Below are 16,980 nucleotides of genomic sequence, written 5' to 3'. Positions count from 1 at the left end.
GATGCTGGAGGTCAGAGTCAAAAATGTGGTGCTGGAAAAGCACAACAGGTCAGGCAGCATCCAAGGAGCAGGAGAGTCGATATTTTGAGCAAGACATTCCTGATGAAGAGCTTAGACTCAAAACATCGATTCTCCTGCTCCTTGGATTCTGCCTGGCTGGCTGTGCTTTTCCAGCACCACACTTTTCACCCATCAAAATTAGTAATGACTGTACCAATGGAAGTTACAAATGTAACTGAAGTTTCTTTGCTTTCATAAAAGAACATCTGAAATATAGAATATAGAACATTGCAGCGCAGTACAGGCCCTTCAGCCCTCGATGTTGCGCTGATCTGTGAAACCAATCTGAAGCCCATCTAACCTACACTATTCCATTTTTATTAAGATATATATATATATCCCCTGGCCATTTAAATGCCCTTAAAGTCGGCAAGTCTGCTACTGTTGCAGGCTATGCGCTCCACACCCATACGACTCTCTGAGTAAAGAAACTACCTCTGACATCTGTCCTATACCTATATAATCCCTCAATTTAATGCTATGCCCCCTCATGCTAGCTGAGGAAAAAGGCTCTCACTATCTATTCTATCTAACCCTCTTATTATCTTATATGTCTCAATTAAGTCACCTCTCAACCTTCTTCTCTCTAACAAAATCGCCTCAAGTCCCTCAGCTTTTCCTCGTAAGACCTCCCCTCCATACCAGGCAACATCCTGGTAAATCTCCTCTGAACCCTTTCCAAAGCGTCCACATCCTTCCTATAATGTGGTGACCAGAACTGCACGCCAAGTGCAGCTGCACCAGAATTTTATACAGCTGCAGCATGACCTCATGGTTCCGAAATTCAGTCCCTCTATTAATAAAAACTAACAAACTGCATACCTTCTTAAAATGCAATATTGAGGTGCATATCTTTGATATTTACTGAGACTGTATCAAAATCACTAGTGTGCAGTGCTTGAATATCATAATAAACCGTCACTAAATGACAGATTTGCCCAAGGAAGAATTGTTTGATTGTATTCACTACTGATATGAATTAGTTAAAATGTTATGTAAAATAGTGTGTAGTGATCTCTGCAGAATAAATTATTTATGTTTCCATTAATGAATGATAAAGATAATAAAGATTTAAATGGTAACCTATTCTCTATCAGTTACCAATTTAACTGAATATGTTTGATAGAGTTCCTATTGTATTTATGTCATTCCAAGTTTGTATAAGATCTTTAGCAATGAAGGATTCTCATTTAACAGTGAAGGTCTAATAAGCAGAGAAGAAATTACAGCCTACTTCATGAGATCCAGCTCCATCTTCTCGAAATCAGTCCTCGGCTTTCTGCATAATTTCCAGGAGACAACATATCTGAAACCAACTTTCTGTGACAACTGTGCTGGATTTGTAAGTTGATTTAACCTATAGTCTCCCAGCTTGTAAGATGTCACTGAGCAACTGTTGATGACTGAAAAAAATGCTATAAATATTTTATCTAAATGTAGTCTGAAAAGTAATGAGTTATAGATGATAGCTTTACTATTCATTGGTGTAATAGCCATAAGAAGTTATTGTCTGTGCTACTGTCCTAGTAATCTAGAGGTCAAATCACACCATGACATTGAGTCATCAAATCATACAGCTTGGAAACAGACCCATCGGTCCAGCCAGTCCATGCCAAATATAATCCCAAACTAAACAAGTCCCACCTGCCTGCCCCTGGCCCATACCCTTCCAAACCTTTCCTATTCATGTATCTATCCAAATGTATTTATAACATTGTAATTGTACCCACATCCACTACTTTCTCAGGAAGTTCATTCCACACGTGAACCACCCCCCATGTAAAAAAAATTGCCTCCTATGTCTTTTTAAAATCTCTCTCCTTTCACTTTAAAAATTTGCCTTCTACTCTTGAAATTCCCCATCCTAGGGAAAAGACAACTACCATTAATACGGCATTATTTTATAAACTTTTATCAGATTGCCTGTCAACCTCCTACACTCTAGTGAAAAAAAGTGCCAGCCTATCCAGTCTTTCTTTACAACTCAAACCTTCCATACCTGGCATCTCTTCTGAACCCTCCCCAGCTGGATAATATCCTTCCTATAACTGGGCAACCCGAATTGGTCACAGTATTCCAGAAGAGGTCTCATCAATGTTCTGTACAACCTCAACATGACTTCCAAACTCTTCTACTCAAAGCACTGAGCAATGAAGGCAAACGTGCCAATTACCTTTTTAACCACCTTGTCTATTTGTGACGCAAACTTCAAAGAATTATGTACCTGGATCCCTAGATCCCTCTGTTCTACAACACGATCCAAGGTCCTACCACTAATTGTATAAGCCCTAACCTTGTTTGTTGTACCAAAATGCAATACCTCACATTTATTCAGATTAAACTCCATCTGCCATTTTTCAGCCCATTCACCCAGTTAATCAAGATCCCTTTGTAATCTTAGAAAACCTTCTTCACTGTCTACAATGCTACCAATTTTGGTGTCAGTCTGAAAATTTATGAACCATGCCTTCTATGTTCTCATCCAAACCATTCATATAAATGAGAAACAAAAGTGGATCCAGAACCAATCCCTGTGGAACACCACTGGTGACAGGTCTCCAGTTTAAAAAGCAACCCTTCACCACCACTTTCTGTCTCCTGCCATTTATGTATCCAGTTGGCAAGTTCACCCTGAATCCCATGTGACCTAACTTTACAATTAGCCAACCATGCGGAACCTTGTCAAAGGCTTTACCAAAATCCAAATAAATAACGTCTATTGCTCTGCCATCATCAATCATTTTAGTAACTTTTTCAAAAACTAACTCAAGTTTGTGAGACGCGATTTTCCTCGCGCAAAACCATGCTGACTATCTTTAATGATTTTTTGCCTCTCTAAATGTCCATAAATCCCCTCTTTTATTGTTGCCTCCACAATTTACCCACAACTTTAGACTCACAGGTCTAAAGTTCCCCACTTTTTCCTTACAAACCTTCTTAAACAAAGGTACAACACTAGCCACCCTCCAGTCAGCAGGTACTTCACCCATTGTTATAGATGATGCAAATATTTCTGCAAGAGGTCTTATAATTTCCTCTCTTACTTCCCACAATGTTCCAAGGTGCATTAGATCAGGTCCAAGAGATTTATCCACTTTTATATTCTCTAAGCTCTCCGAACTTCCTCCTCTGTAATGTGAACTGTTTTTAAAACATCAAAGTTTATTCCTCTCCATTTCTTTCTGCACAGTAAAAATTAGTGCTAAATATTCATTTAGTATCTTTCCCATCTCCTGGGGTTCAACACAAAGATGACCTCCTTGATCTTTAAGAAGCCCTACCCTCTGTCTAGTTATCCTCTTGCTCTTAGTGTATTTGTAAGAATCTCTTTGGATTATCCTTAACTTTATCTGTAGTGCTATCTCATTTCCCTTCTTTGCCTTCCTAATTTCTCTCTTAAGAATGCCCCTACACTCTTTATATTGATAAGAGATTTAATTAAACCAAGTTGTCTATTTCTAAAATAAGACTTTCTTTTATTCTTGACTAGAACCTCAATATTTTTATTCATCGATTTTGTTCCTTAATCTTACCAGCCATACCCTTCACTCTAACATGAACAAAATGCCTCTGAACTCTCATCATCACATTCTTGAATACCTCCCACTTGTCAGACATTTTTTTTAGCTGTGAACAGTCTACTCCAATCAACTTTTGAAAGTTCTTGTCTCATACCATTAAAATTTACCTTACTCCAATTAAATTAGGGAATTGAACTGAATAAATCTGGTAGATTTTGGATATCATCTGACAATGATCAGAAGAGCTGCCTGATTGTTGGATAAACCCAACTGGATGAACTTCAGGGTAGGAAATTGTCCACCTCTACCCTTTAGGTTCTTGCGCCAAAGCTATATTTTTGAGATTTAATGTCCTCAGAGTAAACAGGGATGGGCAAAGCATCACTTCAAGAACAACAAGTCTTTCAGTTTCTTTTTGTTTTTCTGAAAAATGTTAAATGTGTTCAGGTCTGTCAAATTGCATATTTTCAAAATTAAAATAATTCCTTTTTTTCAGATCTGGGGTGTTATAAAACAAGGGTACAGATGCAGAGGTAAATGGTGTTATAAAATAATTATATTTAAGAACTGTATTAATTGTTATCATGCGTTTGGTAAACTAATTTAGATAGATCAGTGAATTTGCTAGATTAATGGATTTACAACTGCAATTATACAAACTCATTTTTACTATTTCTGATAGCTTTATACACAGTTAATAGTATGCGCTTTATCACCTAATCCAGATTGTATCTAAATAATGTTCTTCCAGAAATCAACATTTTGCTTAAGAGCTTATTGAAACCAAACAATGTGCAACTTCTAACCTTTTGCACACTTTTAAATAGGTGTAAATAATGAGAAGTGGTGATCATGATCTAACCATAATGCGTAGTCTGTTAACCAACAACTTAATATAAACACTCAACTACCAAACATTAAAATGTTTCCTGAATCAAATTTGTTTCATTCGTGAAATTATAAATAACTTAAGACTCTTAAAAAGGTATTTAAAAGCCATTTAAGGCTTTCAATGAATTGAATAGTGAATTTTAAGTTAGAAAGCATATGTTTTTTACACTCCTATTATTCTAGGCTGATTACATCCAGCTAATCATTTGAAAATCCTTCCTTTGCTTATGTGTGTGAAGAATATAACAATTTGGATGAGTGGCCAAACAAAGTACATTGACCTAGGAGACATCATAGAGATGCTGTAAATATTGGCATAAGAGCTTGTGGTGATGGGCTGTAAAAATATTAAAATGTATGTTCACACTGATGTATTTTGAAAACATTGTTTACATTCCAGCATTAGGAGTCAGCAACCCATGACAGACTGATGAAATGAAAGTATTTTTCTGTTATCTGAAAAGATCCCATGTAAAATAAGATTATGTGGTCTCAACCCAATTCCTAAATTGTGTGACTTCACTGTGTAGAACCATCTCCATTAATGCACATAACAAAATGTTAACAACACTAAAGGCTGGGAAGTCAATGAAGAAGCCAGCTAGCAACTAATGTGTGAAAGACATCCAAATAGTGCTCTGAAAATAATTTTGGAGGGAGCCTTCTTTACAAGACTTCAACATTCAAGAGGGCACGAGAGATTTAAAAATATACTTTTGGGAGGGAGTTTGTATGTGCAAAGGATTACAAGCTTATAGATGTTGAGATTGTGAAATTATCTTTAAATTAGCATGTAAACCATCTGAAATAGAACAACCAATTTACAAAAAATGCAACAATCTTTTCTAAAGTTGTATGCAATGTTATGGGACTAGAAGAACTACTTATATTGTTATATTTGCTCAGGTTAATACATCAAGCTTTACAAAGATCAAACTGCTCTTGTCTACCACCTGAGCATGAAAGATTGGAATTGCTGCATTAAATCTTTCACTTTCTGAATATTTTAATACACAAAATTTTAACCGTATTTCAACCTTATTGCACAGAGCATTTTGTGAGTTACCATTGATGTCAAATTTGATAGCCATTTCATTTTGATGCCCACAATATGATGCATTTCTGATTGCAGATTGTGGTATGAACTGTCACAAACAGTGTCGAGACTTGGTGGTGCTGGAATGCAAAAATAAAGCCAAGACCACAGATGCCAGTCAAACCTCAAGCTCCTCTGCTCCTGCACTTTGCTCTGCAGAAACCAAAGGCCTAAACATTGGTAATATTACTCTTTCCATTGAATTGTACTGTTAAACTTTTTGAAAATTGTAACCTTTTCTAAATATTAATATATTGAGGATAAAAAACATTCACATTGATTGAAATATTAGATGCATATCTTTGAGTACTGATTATTCCTGGTGCTTGACAGAATTTAAGTACTTTCGTTTGTTAAACACTTTCAAAAATATTTGAGAAGGTTTAAATGATGGGTATTATATAGAAGATAAAAAGCAATCATCTTTCTTATTATTTTCTTTCTTGTTATATTTTATATTATCTTTGAAATTATTTGTGTAATCTAACATATAAGTTAATATATATCAATATATATATAATTTATATAATCTTAATGGCTTTTCTGTCTGTCTTGCCCTTCCAAAACACAAACTAGCACTAGCCAAGAAAATAAATTTGTGGGTGTCTTACTCCTAGTTCTCTGTCCGTGTCATTAAGAACCTAGTTTCTATGAGATAAATAAAATTGATTATTTTCCTAGATAATTTTACCTCCTATTTTACTTACCTAAACACTTAAAAGATCACTGCAGCAATGTAACAGGCTTTGGGAATCTATCAGTATTGTAAAGGCAGCATGAGCCTCTCTTATTTATCCTGTCATCATGTACATCTGAGTACCCTGAGGGATACGAGATAGAATCACCCTTCAACAATTGCCCATAGTTATGGTTCAGTGAACAGTAGAGATAATGGCTTGAGATAATGCTCACAAATTTGAGACTTCTTATCTCATAAATTGTCAACAAATGTGAGAGAACAGCATCTTTACCACCCTCTCAACTAGTTTGGGAAAACTCCTTCCTTATTACAGGAACAAAGAAATTGCTGAATCAGAAAAGACCAAAGCCAAACTAATTGACCTTTTATTGTCCTGTTAGATGAATGATACAACAATAATGCAATTGCTGATTAACCAAATCTATACCACAGATAAAAACAGACCACAGATAACAAATTTCAACACATTAGAGTATTTTGTGTAAATGATTTTTGCACTATATCTGTACATTTTCAGAACTAATCAGCCTAAGAGTGCTTTTTTTGTTCTTAATTTGAATGTGGATAATCTTGGAATTGTCGAGCAATAGTAACATGAAACAGTGAAAATTAAGCTTCAATAGTCAAAATGGAGTTATGAAAGAACTGCACATATATGATACCCTCTTTTATTTACTCTTAGGATGTGAATGTTGTTGGCTGTGCCAGTATTTATTCCACATCCCTAACAGATAATGTTGAGGTGCCTTCTTGAACTCTACATATTCATCCACTCCTGCTAGAGATGGAGTTGCAGGATTTTGATCCAGTGGCAATAAAGCAACAGTAATATAACCCCAAATCAGGATGGTATGTGAGTTGGAGAGGTCGTGACGTTTCTATTATCTGCTACCTTTGCCCTTCTAGATGGTAGTGTTCATGGGTTTAGAAGGTGCTGACAAAGAAGCCTTGGTAGCTTACTGCAGTAGGTGTTGCAGCTGGGATGTACTGCTGCAACTATGTATTGGTGATGCACAGTGAAGTTTGAAAGTGGTGAATAGGGAACTGATCAAATGGGATGCTTTGTCCTGGATGGTATCAAGCTTCATGATTGTTGTTGGAGATGTGTTTATTCAGGTAAATGGAGAGTATTTAATTGTAGTCTTGACTTGTATGTTGTAGATGATGAACAGACATTGGAACATCAGGAGGTGGGTTACTTGCCATAGAATTCCCAATATTCTTGTATCCACAGGATTTATATGGCTGGTCCTGTTCAATGTCTGGTCAATGGTAAACCATAGAATGTTGATAATGGGAAATTTATTGGTACTAGTGACGTTGAATTTCAGGGGAAGATGGTTAGATTTCCTTTTCTTGGAGGGGCCATTGCCTGGAATTAGTGTGGCACAAATGTTACTTGCTTTGTACTATGCCCAACCCTAAATGCTGTCCAGATCTTTATGCATACAGACTCGATCTGCCTCAGCATCTGAGGTGTTGCAAAACATTTTTGAAAGGCTTTGAAATCATCCACAAACATGCACACTTTTGACATTATTTTTGAAGGAAAGTCATGCATACAAAATGCTGAAGGTGTTTTGCATAAGGCATTACCTGTACTGATATCCCAGGGATTGTGATAATTAACTTCCAACAACAATAACCATACTCCTTTGTGTTTGATATGACCTGTAGAATCCTGAAGAAGGGTCCTCCCCAAAACATCGACTCTCTTGTTCCTCGGATACTGCCTGACCTGCTGTGTCTTCTCCAGCACCATGCTTTATCAACTCTGATATGACCTGTGGAGAGTTTTCCCCCCAATTCCCATTAACCTCAAATTTATTATGGCTTCTTGTTCCATATTTTATCAAATGTTAAATTGATGTCAAGGACAACATATTATTATTACTAATGAAAGTTAATTCTTTTGATTTTTGGATCAAGATAATAATGAGGTCTGCCTAGCAGAACACAAACTGAGCATCAGTGAGCAGGTTATTGCTGAATGATAGTGCTATTAATGATTTGTTCCATCACTTCATTGTAGATTGTGAGTAGAGTTGAGCTTGTTAAAAGGCATTTGTCTTAATCAAAGTCAATTGATCTACACCATAAAATGGTTGACATGGGCAGGGGGGTAGTGGTGGGCATTTCATTTTTATTTTAAATGTGTTTTTGCATGGGGGCACCCCTGAGAAGATAATATCCTTCATAATTTATTCACCCATACTACAAAAACCATCCTCTTTGTCTCCTTCCGGCTCCCCTCCCTGAGGTGCCAAAACATCTCAGCCCAAAACTACCCAATTTAGCTCACTATGAAATCTATCAGGCCTCCATTGTGGGCTTGCATGGACTGTATGAGCTACCAACCAGAAGGCAGGACTTCCTCTAGAAGTAGAGTCTCTATGTTATGTCTGTGGTTTGGTTAATTTCTGGCCCTGTCAGCCAACCGCCAACTTTCTTCTAACGGTGGCTTGGCAGTGAGCTGTTTATATTTTTCCCCAGAACTCTATGCACCTTGCCTTTTGCACTCATATGCTGCATTCTTCCATCGTTGGAGATAAGCATGTTTTTGGAGCATCCTCCTCCAGTTGCCTGTTCACCACCATTCACTACTAGATTTGACAGAATTGCAGAGTTCTGATGTGATTCTTTGTGTGAGAAATTATTTGACTGCCTAGAGCATGTTACATCCACAGTTTAACTTATTTGTAGTCCTGTATGCATCTCATCTTCAGGTATGCTTGGTGCTGCTCCTGCCATGCTGTCCTACACTGTTCATTGAATCAAGGCTGATCCTCTTGTTCGATGGTAATAGCACAGTGGCTGAAAACAAGCATACATACAGCATACAAATGAAACGCAGGAGTAGATCATTTGACTCCTCATGCCTGGTCCACCATTCAATAAGGTCATGGCTGATCAGATTGTGGCCTCAACTCTACCTTTCTGCCTGCCCCTACTATTCTTAAACATCCTTGTTAGTTTGATCTCCATATTAGTTAGATTTATCTACCTCTGCCTTAAAAAATATTCAATGGCCTTCCATCTACCACACTCTGGGAAAAAAGTTCCAAAGACTCATGTATGACCTTGGGATAAAAATCATCTTGTTGCATCTTAAATTAGGAATTCCTTATTTTAAAGAATGTCCCTTGTTCTAGTCTCTCCCACAAAGGGAAACATCTTTTCAGCATTTACTCTGTCACGCCCCTTCAGGATCTTATGTGTTTCACTAAGATCATCTCTCATTCTTCTTATCCCTAGTGAATATGCACCAAAATTCCCTCATAAGATAGCTCCTCATCAGCAAAGTAAAACATCTTTGAACTATTTCTACAGCGATTATGCCCTTTCTTAAATAAGTCCAAAACTGTGTAGAGTTATACAATTCTGCTGCTGATGGCCCATGGATGCAATTCATTGATTTTCAGGTTTTAAGTTATGATATGGAGGTGCTGGGCTGGGGAGGACAAAGTTAAAAATCACACACCACAAGATTATAGTCCAGCAACATTATTTGGAAGTACAAGCTTTTGAAGCACTGTTCCTTCGTCAGGTAGCTAGTGATGAAGAAGCAGCACTCTGAAAGCTTGTACTTCCCAAATAAACCTGTTGGACTATAACCTGGTGTTGTGTGATTTTTAATTCAGTTTTAAGTTGATAGATCATCTGTTCTGTGACTAAAACATTTAGCATGGTGGTAGTACCACATACAAGAGAGCATGACCTCACTGTAAAGACAGGACATCATCTCCACAAGGATTACACAATGTTTAGATCGGCCAATGCTATCATGGATAGATGGATCTGTGATAGGTACAGTGGAGAGGATAAGGTCAAGAGAGGATAAGGATAAGGTTCTTTAATGACCCGCCATTGACTTAGATTTCCTCTAAGACTTGACAAGTAGTGGTGCTATTGATCTACTTTTGGTGATGTGCATTAAACCTGTACACCTCGAGTACGTTGTACCTTTGACACTCTTAGCACTTGTTCTAAGTGGTGTTCATCCTAGAAGAGCACAAATTCATCAACTGAGGAAGGCCAGTAGGTGATGATCAGCAAGAGGGGTTGAACCTGATTCCATGAGATATCATGAAGCTCAGAGCCAATGTTGAGGCCTGCCAGGGATACTCCCTCCTGACTGTATATCACTGTGCTGCCACCTCTGGTGGAACAGGACATATGCATATGATGGCAATGTCTGAACTTAATCATACTCATGGAATGATATCTAGTCGACAATATCAGGCTGTTAATTGATTAGCCCAAGGGACAGCTCTCCCAATTTTGGCACGAGCCCACGGATGTCAGAAAGATTTTTCAGAGTCAACTGGGTCAGATGCATCTTTAGTAAAGCAAAGAGCTATGGATCATGGAAATCTGAAACAAAAAACAAGAAGTGCTGGAGAAAATCGGCAAGTCTAGCAGCATCTGTGGAGAGAAAAGCAGAGTTAAGTGGCCCTTTTGAGTCAAGAGGCCCTTTGTCAGAATCGTTCTGAAGAAAGGTCACCAGACTGAAAATGTTAATCCTGCTTTCTCTCCACGGATGCTGCCAAACCTACTAATTTTCCCTAGCACTTTCTGTTTTTGTTCCAGATGTGTTTTGTTGTTTCTGGTACCTAAGCTGATGTCAAAATTATTTGATTTTTCTGAACTGTGTGATGCAACTGAGTGCCATACTGGGCCACTTCTGCAGGCAGTTGACTGTTAGTCACAGTGCTGTGGGTCTGGAGTCACATGTAAACTATGTCAGGTAGCGGTTGTAGATTTCTTCCCCTGAAGGACATTAGTTTCTAACAATTGGATAATTTAACGATCATTATTATTGAAACTAGTATTTTATTCTAGATTCATCATTCAATTGAATTTAAATTCAATGACTGGTTGTAATGGCAGGATTTTAACTTCAACTTCCAAGTGCGGTCCCTAGGATTAGCGCAAAACCAGACATCGAATTCCAAACCAACATTTAATTAAGGAGGGAAGATGGAGTAAATACATCACAGGGAAAATCAACAGAGCTTCTCTTGTTGGATTCATCCATTTGGAATTTGGCATACACTTTGCCTCCACTCACCTACCTTGAACTGCCCACCTGCATCTGTCTCTGGAGTCCATACTGAGAGTGTTATTTCATAAAATTATCCCATAGCGTGAAAGTGTTCAGCTCTGAGTCATAGGATTGTGGGTTCAAATATCACTCCAAGACATCACAGAATTGAATCTGTTACTCAGCGTGATACTGAGGGAGTGTTGCATTGATGGCATGTAGTGACGTCCATAGGAAAATAAGGAACAGGAGATGTCAGCTACACAGTTCCACAAGCCTGTTTTCTGCTGTTCAATAAAATCATGATGCATCTTTTGCCAAAGTAAAGTACTATAAAGGCTGAAAATATAAACAGAAAACATTGTAAATAATAATGAATTCTGACAATATTCCTGATGCTTCAGGTCAAAGACCTTTGATTGGAATTAGAAAATGTTAGATGTATAACAGGTTTTAAGCAGGTGAAGAGGAAGCTAAATAGTTGGGGTTAAGTAATCAAAGAACTATAAATGATAACAGTCAGAGGCAGGAAAGATTAAACGATAAAAGGGAAAGCAAAACAAGGTCATAATAAGACAAGTAGAGTCATGGGTTTGAAAGCAACTTGCCAAGGAGCCTTGATTAATTTCTGCACTGCATCTTGTATATGATAGACTCTGCTGTCACTGTTGGTGATGAAGTAGAGGAGTATTGAAGGTGGTGGAAGGAGCTCCAGTGTTGTGGGCTGTGTTGTCCCAGATGGTATCAGCATTCTTGAGCATTGCTGGAGCTTGACTCATTCGTGCAAGTGGGGGGTTTTCCATCACATTCCTGACTTGTATGTTGTAAATACTCAACAGGGAAGCAGGAGGTGAGTTACTCACTGCAAAGTTAAGACCATAAGACCATAGGTTATAGGAGCAGAACCAAGTTATATGACCCATCAAGTCTATCCCAATATTCAATCATGGCTGATATATTTCTCAACCCCAGTCTCCTGCCTGCTTCCCATCATCCTTGATCCTCTTACCAATCAAGAAATTATCTATCTCTGTCTTAAATATACTCAATTACTTAGCCTCCGTGGCCTTCTTGTGGCAATGGGTTCCACAGATTCACCACCCTCTATTCCTTGCCTCTTACTTGCTCGTGTATACATGGCTGATTAGGTCAGTTCCTGATCAATAGAAAGCTCTAATGATGTTAACACTGGGGAATTCAGCAATGTAATGTCATTGAAAATGAAGGGGCAATGGTTAAATTCTCTCATGGAATTGTTTGTTGCCAGGTATTTGTGTAGTGTGTAATATTATCAACCTGGCCTGAATATTGTCCTGTTGCGTGTGGATATAGACTGTTTCGGTGTTGAAGGTGACAGGTTTGGTGCTAAACATTGCAATCATCAGTGAACATCCCACTCCTGACCTTATGATGGAGGGAAGGGCATCATTGGAGCAGCTGAAGATGGTTGTGCTGAGGATGCCACATCTGAGTAATTCCTACAGGGATGTCCTGAGACTAATGATTAACTGCCAACAACTACAGCCACTTTACTTTGTATTAGGTATGACTCCAACCAGCAGATAGCTTTCACGCTAATTCCCATTGATTCCAGTTTTGTTTGGGCTTTTAGATGTCATGCTCTTTTAAATATTGCCTTGAAACCAAGGGTAGTCATTCTAACCATTTCAGTTCCACTCTTTTGTCCATGTAATGAGGTGAGGAGCTGACCCTCTCAGAACCCAAAATGAGCATTAGACAGCAAGTTATTCCTTTGAAAGTGCCACTTGATAGTCCTGTTGACAATCTTTCCCATAACTTCACTAATGATTGAGAGTAGACTGACAGGGCAGAAATTTTCATTTGTACTGTTTTGAGTACAGAGGATATACCTGAGTAAATTTCCACCTTGGTGATTAAAACCTGGTATTGTCACTACGTGGAATAGCCAGGACACAGGTAGTTGTGGAATACAAGTCTTCAATACTATTGCTGAAATATTATTGGGACCCTCAGCCTTTGCAGCAACCAGTGCATTCAACTGTTTCTTGATATCATTTGGAATGAATCTGGTTGAAAATTGGCACCTGTCACACTGGGAATCTCTGGATGAGGCCAAGAAGGATCATCCACTCACCACTTCTGGCTGAAGATGAATGCAAATGTACAGCCTTTTTTTATGCACTGAGATGTCGGACTCCCCCAAGGATGAGCATGCCATACTTGTGAAGTCATAGAGTCTACTACCTAGATGATGCACGGCAGAAATACACCAAATCCTTAGACACTTCCTCCCAAGCCCACAAATACTTCCATCTAGAAGGACAAGGGCAATAGGTATATGGCAATACTACTACCTGCAAGTTCCCCTCCAAGCCACTCACCATCATGACTTGCAAATACATTGACATTCCTTTACTGTCACTGGGACAAAATCCTGGACTTGGCTCCCTCAGGTCATTGTGGGTCTCCCTCCAGTGCAGTGAGGGTCTCCCTACAGCATGAACTGCAGTGGTTCAGGAAGGCAACTCACCACCACTTTCAAGGGCAACAAGCAATTGGCAATAAAGGCTGGCTCAGCCATTGACACCCACATCCCACAAGTGAATACAAAATGTGCTGTGACCATGATTTTAGAATAAGAGATCAAAGTAAATACAACCCACTGAGAATGGGTTAAGAGTCAGGTGACTATTCTCAGGTGAAGGTTGCTTCACTCGAGTGAGGGGAAGCTGCAGTGCTCAGATAAGGGATGGGGTTGCAGTGCTCAGGTGAAGGGCAGGGTGAGATATTTGGGCCAGGAGCAGTACTGGGGTCTGTGACCTCTGTCCTTGCCCTTAACTATGAGTAGCAGATTCACAAAAGCTGAGCAGTGGTGTTCCACAAGGATCAGTATTGCGATCATTATCATTCAACATTTACACCAACGGTGGACTCAGGGATTGGCAGCACATTCCCAAAATTAGGAAATGACACCAAGTTTGTTAGAAAAGTGGGGATGTCATGACAAAACACTGTTAATAAACTTGCAGAACAATTTTCTACATAGATACGTTCAGAGTTATTTAAATTGATAAGAAAAATAAGCAGACCACATTCTGCTTATAAAATAAGAACATTTGATTGGAAAATGGCAGAGAACTAGGCTAGAGATATACAAATTATTAACCAGCATCACAAGATCATGAGGCCATAATAAAAAAACAATTCAAATAAAGAAAGGTAATTTCTATAGAAGTTGGAACTTGTCTCAAGCCACTAAAGCTCATTACCACCTCCTCACAGCTAAGTAGGGATGGGCAATGATATTGGAAAGAACTAAAGTATCGTGCACAATATTAGACGGTGCAATAAAGATTTAAAAGGATAATACTAGAATGCTCAAGGAGACAATGATGACACTGCACTAGTATCCATAACCCCAAACTAATTTTCTGGCGATATGCCAGATGATACATTTTTAATTCAAAAAAAATCTGGAATAAAATGCTGTCCTAATAGCAACCATGCAACCATGGTCTACAAAATCCATCTTATGCCATTTCAGGAAGGATATCTGCCATTCTTACCTAGTCTAATCTACGTGTGACTCCAGATGCGCAGGAATGTGTTTGATTCTTAAGTGTCCTCTGTGCAATTAGTGATGGGTAATACTGGATGGTCGAGACAACAACACCCACATCTTATGAACTTTTAAAAAAAAAATCTATCAGCAAATTCAATAGATTATTTCCTCTAGAAAACTTTAAGACTGAAGGGTGACCTTTAAGAGGTAGTTCGAGTTATGAAAGGCTAGATTTAGACAAGGTGTTTCCACATGTTAAGAGACCAAAACTAGGCCTCCATATGTAGTCATTAATAAATCCAACATGAAATTCAGCATAAATATCTCTACTCAGATATTGCTTTGAATGGTACTTATAAGTAGTCAAGGTACAAAGATGCATTTCTGAGGAAACTAGGTAAGCAGACAATGAAAAAAGTAACAGAAAATAATGCTGATAAAATGTTGGGGAGAGGTTTGAGGAGATTCATGCAGACCGTAAACAGTGACAAAGATCGGTTAGGCTGAATGGGTTGTTTCTTTGCTGTACAATTTAAGTAATTCAATGCAATCCATACCTTGTCTTTTCTAAATTGGATACCCATCAAGGTCACTTATCTCCTGGAAACTATACATGTGATAATAAAAAGACTTATTTGCAGTCGTCACTTGTAGTTCATACATTTTATATTTCAGTTAGTTGAGAAATGTTCTCACAATGTTCACATTAATATTTTTGCAGGAAATGAAGATGGACCATTTACATACTTCAATGAGGAAGTGCATAATGATACTGAACGCAAAGACCGCACTATTGTACTAATGGGGGGCTCAGCCCAGAAGATCTCAGTAAGATTGAAGCCTGTTGTAATGCACAAGGCCACACAGACTGATATAACTGGCTCAGACACAGATACCACTGGAAATCAAGCAACCTCTTTGGGAAGAATGAAGACATCAGACACATCCCTGTTATCCCCAAACATACTTCCATTGTGTCCAAGTCCTCTTCCAACTCGTAGAAGACCGTGTGTGAAATGGGAAAATATGGCATCATTTCACAAACCTAAAAATGACGACTTTAGCAAGGAGCATCGATTATATCAACTAGAAAAGGTACAAATCCAGTTTCATTTTAGAGCGTTAATCACAGGGGACAATACAATAGGCACTTAAAATCTGGATGATGTTTTGCTTTATGTGGCATATTGTTTTTAAAGTTATATTGTTAAATATAAATCTCAATATTTACATCTAAAACACTATTTTAAAAAAAAACAAAATCAGAAGACCAGCAAGTCATTGCATGGATTTCAGTGACCTGGAGAGGATAATATATCCTGGAGCAGCTCTAAGGGCTGGCAAACATGGGAGCCAATCCACTGGAAAATGTATAGTAGGAGCTGGGAAAAACATTTTTCTTTATTCTTTCATTGGATGTGGGTGTTAAAGGCAAGGCCAGCATTTGTCGTCTGTTCTTAATTGACCTTGACATGAGAGACTGGCTTGGCCATTTCAGAAGGTAGTTAAGAGTCAACCACATTACTGTGGGACTGCAGTCACATATAGAACAGACTAAGAAGGATTGCAGTTTTCCTTCCCTAAAGGACAATAGTGAAACAAGTGGGCTTTTAACAAAATTGGTGATACATTCGTGAGACTTCATGGTTGAGACTACCTTTCAATTCCATATTTAAGACTTGAATTGAAATTCCACCAACTACCATGGACATTACTAGTCCAATGATATTGTCATTTCAACACCATCTTCCCTGAAGAAATATTCCTTTTCATCCTTAGGGTTTTTCTTCCTTTTACAGTCCAGTTTATTTTTGCATTTAAGTACTTTGCTTCTCATTAATAAAGTAGCTTCACAATGTAAAGTGCCCAGTTATAATTTCACATCAAAGAAGATTTATTAATGCACTCCATTCACATAGTTGTAGGACTTTGTACAGACCAAAGTCTTACAAATTTAATGTGAAATGATTGGTAGATGTTCAGAATATGTGGTATTTTCAGTTGGGGATTGCTGGCTATGGAGCAGAAGCTGACCAATGTTTCCTTTTCCATGGTAAAATGATTCTGGGGACAGTTCCAGCCCTCCTGATGTTGCCCCAGCTCCTGAGTATAGTATAATGGGAA

The 16,980-nt window shown here is 38.3% G+C and overlaps 1 protein-coding gene across 1 annotated transcript in view; it reads left to right on the top strand.

Moving 5' to 3' along the window:
• LOC140476440 (RAS guanyl-releasing protein 1-like) overlaps positions 1 to 16,980 on the top strand; it is a 114,221-nt gene that overhangs the window by 84,352 nt on the left and 12,889 nt on the right. Inside the window, exons 13-16 of the mRNA XM_072569052.1 lie at positions 1,258 to 1,402; positions 4,078 to 4,114; positions 5,605 to 5,748; positions 15,578 to 15,951. Of these exons, the coding sequence (XP_072425153.1) occupies positions 1,258 to 1,402; positions 4,078 to 4,114; positions 5,605 to 5,748; positions 15,578 to 15,951 (700 nt within the window). The remainder of the gene's footprint in view (positions 1 to 1,257; positions 1,403 to 4,077; positions 4,115 to 5,604; positions 5,749 to 15,577; positions 15,952 to 16,980) is intronic.

Source organism: Chiloscyllium punctatum, chromosome 4 (genome assembly GCF_047496795.1).
Source record: "Chiloscyllium punctatum isolate Juve2018m chromosome 4, sChiPun1.3, whole genome shotgun sequence".
Classification (NCBI taxonomy): domain Eukaryota; kingdom Metazoa; phylum Chordata; class Chondrichthyes; order Orectolobiformes; family Hemiscylliidae; genus Chiloscyllium; species Chiloscyllium punctatum.
This window is presented reverse-complemented; position numbering and strand designations above follow the sequence as displayed.